At 46.8% G+C, this 11058-nt stretch overlaps 1 protein-coding gene and 1 long non-coding RNA gene across 7 annotated transcripts; one reads left to right on the top strand and one right to left on the bottom strand.

Annotated features, from left to right (window-relative positions):
- Positions 1–1460: 1460 nt before the first annotated feature.
- On the bottom strand, positions 1461–6117 carry LOC117858587 (uncharacterized). Of its 6 annotated transcripts, XR_004641000.2 has the most exons (3): positions 4608–5645; positions 4435–4533; positions 1461–3227 (listed from the first exon to the last, which is right to left on the bottom strand). It is a non-coding gene; the product is annotated as an uncharacterized lncRNA (long non-coding RNA). The 6 variants fall into 6 exon arrangements; XR_011898358.1 differs by lacking the exons at positions 4435–4533; positions 4608–5645 and adding an exon at positions 5652–6117; XR_004640996.2 differs by lacking the exon at positions 4435–4533.
- A 155-nt stretch (positions 6118–6272) lies between these two features.
- On the top strand, positions 6273–10317 carry LOC117858576 (disease resistance protein RGA5). The gene is made up of 3 exons (XM_034741661.2): positions 6273–6492; positions 6674–7483; positions 7650–10317. Exons 2-3 carry the CDS (start codon positions 6684–6686, stop codon positions 9571–9573), a joined length of 2724 nt encoding a protein of 907 aa, XP_034597552.1. The 5' UTR covers positions 6273–6492; positions 6674–6683; the 3' UTR covers positions 9574–10317.
- Positions 10318–11058: the final 741 nt, after the last annotated feature.

Genomic DNA, 11058 nt, shown 5'->3' on the forward strand with positions numbered 1-11058 from the left:
AAAAAGGCAAATTCATTTGCAAATAAAAAAAGAAAGCTAAGCGATCAGCTCTAAAGCCCCCTGGTCCCCGGACACAAAAGGCTTCCATGGTGCATCGCAACAGCACAGTAATCTTCGACTGTGGCCAGATCGCCCCAGGTTCTTGTCTTTGGATCATATGCTGTGAGGACCCCTGCCTCCTCCACCCAAACAACGATCCTCCCGTCGCTTGAAGCTACTAGTAGTGGATAAAAAAAATACACTCATGGCGCTCCCTCTCGCATGTAGAGAAACAACCCGTGAGTAAATCCAGTCAGGCGCCCACCGCATGGAGTATCGTCCACAGGGCCTCCTCCAAGAACCAGAGATCTGTGGATGAATCCTCGATGTTGCAATGGACTACGACCCGGCAGCAGCTCAACCCGGCTAGCCGGAAATACCTCATGTGTTCAAAGGGAAGCAGCTTCTTGCCGGTGCTGTAATGGAGAGGGTGCTCACAGGCCCCTGTAACACCATAGGGTTCCACTCCTCCGACGCCATGTCGAACGAGGCCATGCAGTCAAGCCCTACGTCGACGAGAACCTGACAAACCGAGAAGTAGGCGACGCCGCCGCCGACCACCGCGTGGCACGACAGCGGCACGATCATCACCGGAGCGTACGGCCGGCCTCGCTCTCCACCTCACGTCGCCGAGCGTCGTGACGTGGCACGTGGTCATGAAAGCCTTTGGTGCGCTGGTCCATGAACATGCGGACGCGGAGCACCTTGTACTCGCCGGTGGAGGGGACGTGCCCGAGAATGTACGCCGCCGGCGAGTGCAGGATCGCCGGCGCGCAGCTTATGCCGCCGGGCAGGACCGTCGCCGCGCCAGTGGCAAGGTCGAGCACGCAGGCTTCCCCCGTGGTTTCTGACGACGAGGTCGACATGGTCACGGTGTGTGCTTATTAGGCTGAGGCCGGCGGGATCCGCGAGGGGTATGCGCTTGAGGACGTTGCCGGACAGGGTGGCGCGGATCTCGTGGCGGCCGCGGTGGAGGCCGACGAGGATCGGGTGGCGCGGTGAGTGGGCGGCGGCGAAGAGCCGGTCGGAGGTGAGCGACCGCCATGACCGGCAGACGAGGTGGAGGCGGGCAACGGCGGAACCAGGGCGGCCGGCCGACGGTGCGTGCGTTGGTGCTGCAGGTCGCCCACGGGTGCCGAGGATAAGGCGTCAGGGCTGCTGAGGCCTGATGGTGGGCTGGGCCGTATCGCCAAACTCGATTGGTACGTCTCGGCCCACGTATCCCATTTTTTCATATTTACTAGGAATGTGCCCGTTGCTACGGACAAAATAAATTCCACCAGAACCAGAAGGAAAATGCCTCTCAAATATGTCCGCGACCATGTTTCCAACCATAATAATCATTTTGCATTCATACATTCAACCACAATCAATATTAACTTGTCATGCACATATAAATCCAAATCTCATTCCAATACACATCCATGAACGTGTCCCAATTGTTCATTATTATTTTTCAAAAAAGACATATGTCATGTGTACAAGACCTACCATTTGTCACGTACATCCACTTGAGTGGTGAACAATGTTGTGGAACCAAAAGGTTCTGTTTAAGTTTGCTAGTTACCAAAAGTATCCCTCCATCAAGAACCAAAAGAGCCCCAAAGTATGAAGGATCATGTAATCCTTAACTCCCCTCCGTTCCATTCCATGACAATGCTTCCTTTAGTTGACAATAGGTGAACTGACTGTAACGAAGAATATGACAAGTCAGTTTGCAAATTTAGCAAGGAAAAATACATGTACTGCTGTACAGGTGATACCATATGGTTATGTTGAACTAAATCAGGCTTAGATTTAAACTAAATTTGGTTATGTAGTGTTGCCCTGTTAGCACATGAATGCTGCATGTTGCTTATGCTGGACAGGTTATGGAAGTATGCCACCACCATTTTGTGCATCAGTTAGACATGAGCTCAAGCAGAGTATGGCACAAGTGACAAAGGTACAGATTTATATTCAAATTCAGCAAGATAGACAATCATTCAAATAAACACTGCAAATTTATGGTAGGAACTTACCTTCAAAATATATTCTTTGATGAAGAATCTAAAGCTAAATGCATTTAATTTTCCTATGTATTATTGCATATGGCAGTAGCCAAATTATTTGATTCAAGTAAAATAGTTTCTGCTTCTACCTGCTCATCAGACACATTATCCCAATGTTATAAAGTGATTCCTCAAAGACACAAGCAGTTATCCCAATGTTATAAAGTGATTCCTCAAAAACAAAATACTAACTTCAGGTGTGCAATAACCAACCAGAAAATCAGAAAATTACGCAATCCAACCTTTCTCTGAGCACGCATCTTCTTAAAATAAAGTAGCATATTACTCGCATGCTATTCTACTTCTTTCCTGTAAGCAGTTCCCGTGAGTCTGGGATAAAATTTACCACCAATAAAAGAAGGAAAATGGCGAGTTAGTACTCAAATATTGTTTTCGCACTTGCAAGGCTACAGAAAAGTTTCAGTCTATTGGTGCAGTCTGCCGAATCAAACAGTAGGCCTGGCAAATACTTGGTTCAGTATAAGAAGAGAATCCAAATTATATATAGTTCAAAATGATGGATATGCTTCACCAGGTTTATGGAAAACATTAGTCTCAGTACATCACGGCTAATTATCTACAAGACCGAGAAAGAACTTATAATTTTCTGGCAACAGTAAGCAACATGACAAGATCAAAGATGATGACAGGAACCAATGTACCTGGTAAAAACTAAGAGCAAAAATGTATGCATAAGTAGCCAGACTGTTATGTATCAGACATGCAGAACTGACCTCTCTCTGGACGTGGTCCATATGTTAAGCATGGTTGGCTAGATACAAATGAACACAATCACATAGTAATGCACTGTCATGTAAGGTCGTTCAGTATACAACCAAAATTCTATGTATATCAGTGTATCTATTGCCGATTGCCCCTATTGTGCAACATAAACCATTGCAAAAGCATAGCGATTTCAAAATTTTGGTACAACCTCAGTACCTTACCATGCTCTGGTTTCAAGAGGTTACCTTCCTAGAATGCCATATACTATTCCAGTTCTACACTTTGTCTGGCCCCTCTTTCGTCTCCGCCTGTAACTTACTACGCACGAAATCTCCAGCCAGGCTATCAGAGGAACTTGACTCTTCTATGCAGATGGAACTTTGCCAGCAGGCTTATCCTCAAGAGCTCTAGCTGCAGGTTTGTCAAACGGTTTCACAGGCTCAGCAGCAGAGGACATGTCAAGAATACAAGGCAGACAAAATAGGTTTAATTATCTCAAGAATTTGTATGTACACATATCTATGAAAAAAAAGCCATGTGTAAAATCATTTTCAAATATAAGGCCCACATGCGCAAAGAGGTATTTATAGATCACAAGACAAAGGACATTATTGCTGGCCTTTTAAGATGCATTTAGGTTACAATACATAGCAGCTTGTTTCAGACGATAGTTGCCAGCACATAATCAAAGAAGAACTCCATCAAGTAATGCAGAACACCACGCTGAGGATTGCATATTTGCATGCTCACATTTGAGATGAACTAAAAAATTTCAATAGGGCCTGAAGCTTTCATACTTCTGTAGTTATGTTACAATCCATAGTTTTCTATAAAATGATGCAATCGATATGAACACTGTAGTTTTCTCATTGCCCGACAGGTAACAGGTTCCAAGTAGGTTGTGTACAATAATATATCTATGCTTTTACTTTTCAGGCAAAGACATAACCGCTCAACCTGAGAGCTTGAGGCTAGGTTTCTGAAAGAAAAAAAAACTGTTCCTAATAAAAGAAAAAAAATCTACAAGCCTTTGAAGGAAACATAAAAGATAGTATACTAAATTGACAGCAGCAGCCTAGCCTGTTCTGTTCCACGTGATGATCCATCCAACATTGCTATCCAGAACTACAACAGCTCCACAATTACAACCTAAGAGAGAAATTGAATAAATACATGCATCCAACAGTTTCATAGTATTAACAGAACTTTCTTTTTTTGTTACCTCTTGCAAGATTACTCAAAACATATTAACAATGTGTGCACTAAATTGACAATTTCGCACCCAAACATCCAAACTTTCCAAAGCAGAGTAAACCTAATTTCAGATCCAACATTTAGCACTGATTTCAGCTATCCCATGGTCGAAGCTGCTAGAGTTCAGCTAACCCAACCATGAATTCTACCCCCAATCACAACATGGTCCAAGGCATCTCATACAGGAGGCAATAGGCTAGACAATATATCATTAAAACACCAATCCTTTGCAGCACCATTTCGTGGAAGAATCCGGCATTGTTTCATTGCAGAATCAACCAAAAATAAATCAAGTGTGTCAAGTGAAAGTAGAATTTTTTTTTATTATCCTAGAAAAGAGTTGCAGGCAGCAAAGCACACAAACCATTGGGCTCCCAGCCGGCCACAAAATTGCCACGATGGCTCATGCCATCTCGTGATATGATGATTGGAAAGGAAAAACTAATCCCATGGCCATTCAATCCTACGACGATTGATACGAATTGGATCAAATTGGATTGGTCGAATGGAATGGACAAAAATCATGGAAGTGATTACCTAAAGGCTTGCACGGGCAGCGTGTTGCCAAACTTGCAGGCAGAGACGTCCAGATGCCGCGGCCGGAACAGATGCAGTCGTCGCCGGTTTGTTGCCAGAGAAGATGGTTCGCACGGATCCCCATTCCTACAGCCCATGCACCATCGGCGGGACGGTTGGCGATGGAGTTCCGGCGGGGGATGGGGCGTCACCGGTGGGGGATGGAGTGAGAGAGGAGGCGGAGATCGAGCGAAGGAGGCGCCGCCCTAGGGAGGATGGCGACCTTGCGGCGCTGCCCGGGGTCGGCGCCCGCGCCGGCGGCGGAGGGCGAGGTGCGCTCGGCGTCGGCCTCCGAGTCCGAGGAGAAGAACATCTTGGGGCGCCATAGGGTTGCGGCGAGTGGAGCGAGGCCACGACGTCGAGGAGGTGGATGGAGTAGCGGAGGGAGCGGATCTTGACGTCGCGCGGGGCGGCGCGGTCGGCGGTGAGGCGCTCGATGCCCAGCTCGAGATTGGCCACCACGGCACGCTGCGGCGGTGGCAAGGCATACTTCTCCCTGAGCTCACTAAGGAACTCAGCGTCCACCAGTAACCTCCCCGCCGACCGCGCCACCGTCAGCGGCCTCCTCCCCTCCTTCCCCTTCCAAGCCAGCGGCGGCGATGCGTGCCTCCGCCCGCACGACCTGGATCTCGACTCCGCCCCGCACAGCGTTGCGCAGAGCAGGCCGATGCGGGAGGGGATGGAGCTGAGGATGGGCCCCACTTTAGCGTGCGGTAGATTAAGTTCCGAGAGGAAGCAGCTTGTAGTCTACGGTGTACGGTGGACAGGGTCTACGTAAAGGGTATGTTATTGATGGAATAATCTACACCATCAGTTTTGGATCTAAGGATTGCAACATCATCTCCTTGCCCCAGCATAGGATGCCGACGACCATTCACGGTGGCGCCATGCATGCTGCTCGTGTGCTCGGCCGGAGCATCGCCGGAGACACTGGAGAACGGCATACGGTGCACAAAAATCGACGGGGATAGGTAAAATGGAACCGTCTTGGGATAGGGATCTCACCTTTGGTGACTCGGAAGGCCGCAGCAGCCAGCAGCACAACACGGACGTAGAATGGAGAGAGGGCTTTGTTGGGCTCGGATGAGATGTGGCGGCGTGGCTGCCTAATGGTCCCGCGACGCCGGCTCCCTGGACATCTGTGGCGATGGCGACTGTCCACGGCGTCGGGCGCCGTGTGGTCGATGGACGACGGCAACTCGCCGCCGATGGATCACGGCTGCGACCGGGGATTGGAGAGGGCGTCGTGCGGTGGCGGCGGATAGGAGTTAAGGGGGGGCGCTCGGCCGATCGTAGGGCTTAGGATCGTCACTCCTCTCCGTGGGACGGTTGTGGGCGCTGGTGGGTCCTCTACATCGATCGGAGGGTGCTGGTGGTCTCGTCGCCGCTTCTTCCGGAGACGGACGGCGAAAATTAGATGCAGCACGGTACTATGGAGCCGAGGACCCCCGACGTACGCACGTTTCGTCGCCTTTTTGCTTTTTTTTTTTTAAGGAGGAGTAGAGAAGAGAAGAGATTTTTATAGCCTATACATTCTTGATAGTACGTATCCGTATCGTATACGTATCCGATACAGGATACGCTACGTATCCGTGTTACATACTCCTGTATTTATCCAATTATCCTGTCCTCCTGTATTCACACATCATCAATTGCCATCGTCGGTGGACCATCTAACAAACAAACCAAAAAACAAAGTCAACGGCCGCGGCCAGCGAAACAGCAATTTGGGCGGCTCGCATGTAACGACATCGATTCAAGGGAGCGGCGGAAGTTGACACCCCACCTCAGTGGCCAGGTCCGATCCGGCGAAGAGCGGCGGCGCGATTCCCGCCGGCGGCGGGCGGTGAGTCCTAGCTCTCTCTCGTACTCCCGTTCTTTAATTTGTGCGGGTCCCAAGATCGAGATCCTACTCTTAGGCCATGGTTTTCTAGAGCACCACCATTCTACTCCTCACGCCACTACTATTGGGGTTCTTCAGAAATGTTCCACGCGCATACACAGCAACCTTACTCGCAATCTTGCAGGGACGGATTCATGGAGGTGGTGATGGGGGTAATGTCGAGGCTCATCCTCAAGATTGGGGATCTGCTCGTCGGCGAGTACAAGCTGCAGAAGGGGGTGAAGGGGAAGATCATGTTCCTCCAACCTGAGCTCGAGAGCATGCAGGGCGCCCTGAAGGAGATAACCAAGGTTCCGTCAGACCAGATTGACAGCCAGGACAAGGCCTGGGCCAGCGATGTGCGAGAGCTCTGCTACGACATAGAGGACAGCATCGACACATTCATGGTGCGCTGCACGGGCATTGAGCCTGCAGGGCCGGATGGCATGAGGGGGTTCATTAGCAGGAGCCTTGATTTGCTGACAAGGCTCCGGATGCGCCGCAAGGTTGCTACTGACATCAGGGACATCAAGAGGCGTGTCATTGAGGCGGGCGAGCGGCGTGAGAGGTACAAGATCGATGTCGATAAGCCTGCTGCTGTTGATCCTCGTTTGTTGGCTCATTACAAGAAGGCAACAGAGCTCGTTGGCATTGATGAGGCAAGGGATGAGGTGATTAACATTCTGGTGGAAGGGGATGGTGTGTCCAGCCAGCATGGCAAGGTAGTTTCCATAGTTGGATTTGGGGGGCTGGGAAAGACGACTCTTGCTAATGTGGTGTATGAAAAGATCAAGGAAAAATTCGATTGCTGGGCTTTTGTTATTGTGTCTCAAAATCCTGACATGAGGAAATTCTTCAAGGGGTTGCTCTATGAACTTGGAAAGAACGTCAATGATGAAACATTGGATGAGAGGCAGCTCATCGATCAAACCAGAAAACTCCTTCAGACAAAGAGGTATGAATAAATCGCACGACATTTACACTCCGTCAATTTCACAATACTACTATACTATAATCGTCATGCACAAAGGTTACATTGGCACTAACTCAAAAGGTAAGTGCAGGTACCCTAACTAGATTAGTTTGCTTATTATGATAAGACTTTTGTATCATATGTGCAGGTACTGCATTGTTATTGATGACATATGGAGTGTGTCGATTTGGGATATGATTAGATGTGCTTTGCCCGATGATGTTGGTGGATACATAATTATCACAACTACCCGTATTTTAAAGGTAGCCGAACAAGTTGGTGGTGCCTACATGATGAAACCCCTTTGTCTTGAGAGCTCCAGAAAATTATTATACAGAAGAATATTTGGCAATGAAGAGAAATACAAATGTCTTGATGAGCACTTAACAGAAGTATCTGATAGAATTTTAAAGAAATGTGCAGGTGTACCATTAGCCATCATTACCATAGCTAGTTTGTTGGCTAATAGAGCTAGAGATAAAATGGACTGGTATGAGGTGTGCAACTCTATTGGTACTGGATTGGAGTATAGTCTAGATGTAGAGAATATGAGGAAGATTTTGGCATATAGCTATTATGATTTGCCACCTCATCTACGGACTTGCTTACTATATTTAAGTGTATTTCCTGAGGATTCTGCGATTGAAAAATTTCGGCTGATATGGATGTGGATAGCTGAAGGTTTTGTACAACATGAAGAAAAAGGGAAAGGCCTATATGAACTTGGAGAATATTATTTTAATGAGCTCATAAACAAAAGTTTGATCCAACCAGTGTATGACAGTTATGAAGCCATAATAGTATCCTGCCGTGTACATGATATGGTCCTTGACCTTGTACATTCCATTTCAAGTGAAGAAAATTTTGTTACCATGTTAATCAATGAGCACAACGCACCTCAGGAACAAAAGGTTCGTAGATTATTGCTTCAGAGCAACACAGATCAAGCTATTCCTTGTGCTCATATGAACATGCTACAAGTGAGGTCAGTTGTTGCCTTTTCACTAGCTTTTAATCTAATGCCAGCCCTTGGGACATTCAAAGTTCTGCGTGTACTGGATTTAAAAAGCTGTCATCTTTCACAAGATTGTGATCTTAAGCATCTTGGAAATCTATTTCACTTAAGGTACTTGGGAATAGGAAGGACATATAGTGATCAGCTCCCTGATGATGTAGGAAACCTACGATATCTACAAACATTGGACGTAGTGGGAAGTAGGTTTTTAAGTTTGCCATCAACAGTTGTTCAGCTAAGACATTTGATGTGTCTATGCATCGACCAGAATACAAGAGTGCCAAACGGGATTGGGAGCCTAACATCCCTTGAAGACCTCTCAACCCTGTACATTTGTGATGACTCCATGAATATTTTAGAAGAGCTATGCCATCTGACCAAACTCAGGGTGCTAGAAATTTTCTTATTCCCTGCAGGGAATGTCACCTTTGGGAAATCTCTGGTGATGTCCCTATGCAAGTTGCAAAAAGTCCAGAGTCTGACTATCTGGACCACTGGTGGTGAATGCAACTTCGATGCATGGGTTGCCCCTCGACATCTCCGTAGATTGCAACTACAATACTGCTGGTTCTCAAGGCTTCCAGATTGGGTGAATTCATCACTTCAGGACCTCTCCTCCCTATGGATCTCTGTGAGGGAGCTACATCAGGATGATCTTGAAATTCTTGGAAGGTTGCCAGCCCTCCGTTATTTGTATCTGATGGTGGACCATGAGAATCTCAAAATCCCTCGGAGATTCGTCATTGGTACTAGTTCATTCCCATGCCTTGTAGGATGCAGGTTGTTGGGATTTTTAGGTGCAGTGGTGTTTCAACAAGGAGCTATGATGAGGCTTGAAATCCTTGCATTCAACTTCCATGCAGGGGAGGTGAGAGAAATTACGAGCAGCGATGGTAGATTGAACTTGGGCTTGGAGAACCTTCTGTCACTCCAGGAGGTCCTGGTTTACTTCCGATCAAGAGGTGCCAGTGTGATGGAAGTGGAGGAGGCCAAGGCTGCACTAAGCCATGCGATTGAGATTCATCCCAGTCATCCCAAGCATGACATATGGGGATGAAGGTTAGCTAGCCGGCTAGCTGTGGTTGTTATTTTTTTCTTTCCTCCATTTTGTCCGCTGATCTAATCTTAATTTTCCTCTGTTTTTTTTCTCACATTCATATTGATGTTGGTCCGCGCAACAGATATTCATCCTACAGATAGATGAATCATACATGCCCGCATACTTAACACATGTATTTTGCCCAAAAAAACTATCTGATTCTGCATACCAATACATTTTGTCAGTAGTGGCGATCTTGTTTTATTTACTCATTTGACCGAGGACATGATGCTGATGCATGTCCTCTTTTGCTTTTCCATCCACCCTAGGTAGGCAAATGTGTTTTTTAGTCATGTCTCTATTTTTAAAGGGTAATTGTTTTGGGTGAACCTATTGCAACTTGTACCATTTCGCCCATGGTTGCAATGCTCAAGAATTGGGAGCAACTATGTCCATTTCGCCATCTGCACCTGTACAAGTTGTCGATCACCTGCTGGAAGCGGCGGCATCAAGACCAGAGAGGCTCTCTCTGACTGGGAGCGGATGGAAAGCCTGGAGGTTCATCTCAGTGAGAAACTGAGGATGTGGCCGGTGCTGGATGGCTGCACTTGAACTGACCTGACCTGAGAAATCAAGTAATGCTAGCTATGGCCAATGTGCTGTCTATCTAGAATTAGCCGGAATGTAATGTGTGTGATGTTAGCCTATTAATGCTAATTGAGTTAAGAACTCAGGCTGGCCTGAGTGCCAAGCTTCTGTGAAGAGTGACAGGCACTTCCTTGTCGTAAACTGAACCAGAATCCTTGTTTTCCTTTTTGCAATGCGATCGGACTGGGGGTATACCCCTGGAACTCTAAAAAAACCTATTGCAACTTGTGCTAACTAAAAGCTGACTTGATACTTACTGAAATGGATGAAACTACATCACTGCTGGTTCCCTACACTGATGTTTGTTTCACCCTTCAACATCATTGTAGACTGAAACTGCATGACTACTGGTTCTCTAGTCTGCTATTTTGGACTCATCCCAAACTTATGGATCTCTCTTTCATTTGAATAATCTGGATACCTTCGGGAGGTTGCTAGCTCCCTGCTATCTTTATTTGAAGGTGGGCCATAGAAAATTCAAAATCCCCTCGTTTGGATAAAACCAAATCATCCCAATACTCATGTATTGGACTGAAAAGAAAAACCAATTGGAAGGGACTATTGTGTTTCCAATCAAGACCAAGGACATTCGCTGTTGGTGCTTGTTCGTTCCAATGCCTGGTAGGAATTAAGTTGTTCAGATTTATAGGAGCTTTGAAGTTCCTAAGCAAAAGAAGCTATACTGTCGTGATTTTCACCTTGATCATCTTGTGAATCAGTCAGTGAATAAATAGGCATAGTATTTGCTTGTTTAAGGCCCTTTTCTTCTTTTATCTATCTAGTCTCTGCTAACAAATGGCATTGGTGCTTGTAATTTCAAATCATTACATTTAGGATCTGTTTGGTTCCATGGGA

This window comes from Setaria viridis, chromosome 5, assembly GCF_005286985.2.
Source record: "Setaria viridis chromosome 5, Setaria_viridis_v4.0, whole genome shotgun sequence".
In the NCBI taxonomy this organism is placed as follows: Eukaryota; Viridiplantae; Streptophyta; class Magnoliopsida; order Poales; family Poaceae; genus Setaria; species Setaria viridis.

Coding starts and splice junctions, on each gene's coding strand:
- LOC117858576 (XM_034741661.2), top strand. CDS start 6,684: ATGGAGGTGGTGATGGGGGTAATGTCGAGGCTCATCCTCAAGATTGGG. Junction 7,484..7,649: donor AAACTCCTTCAGACAAAGAG/GTATGAATAAAT, acceptor TCATATGTGCAG/GTACTGCATTGTTATTGATG.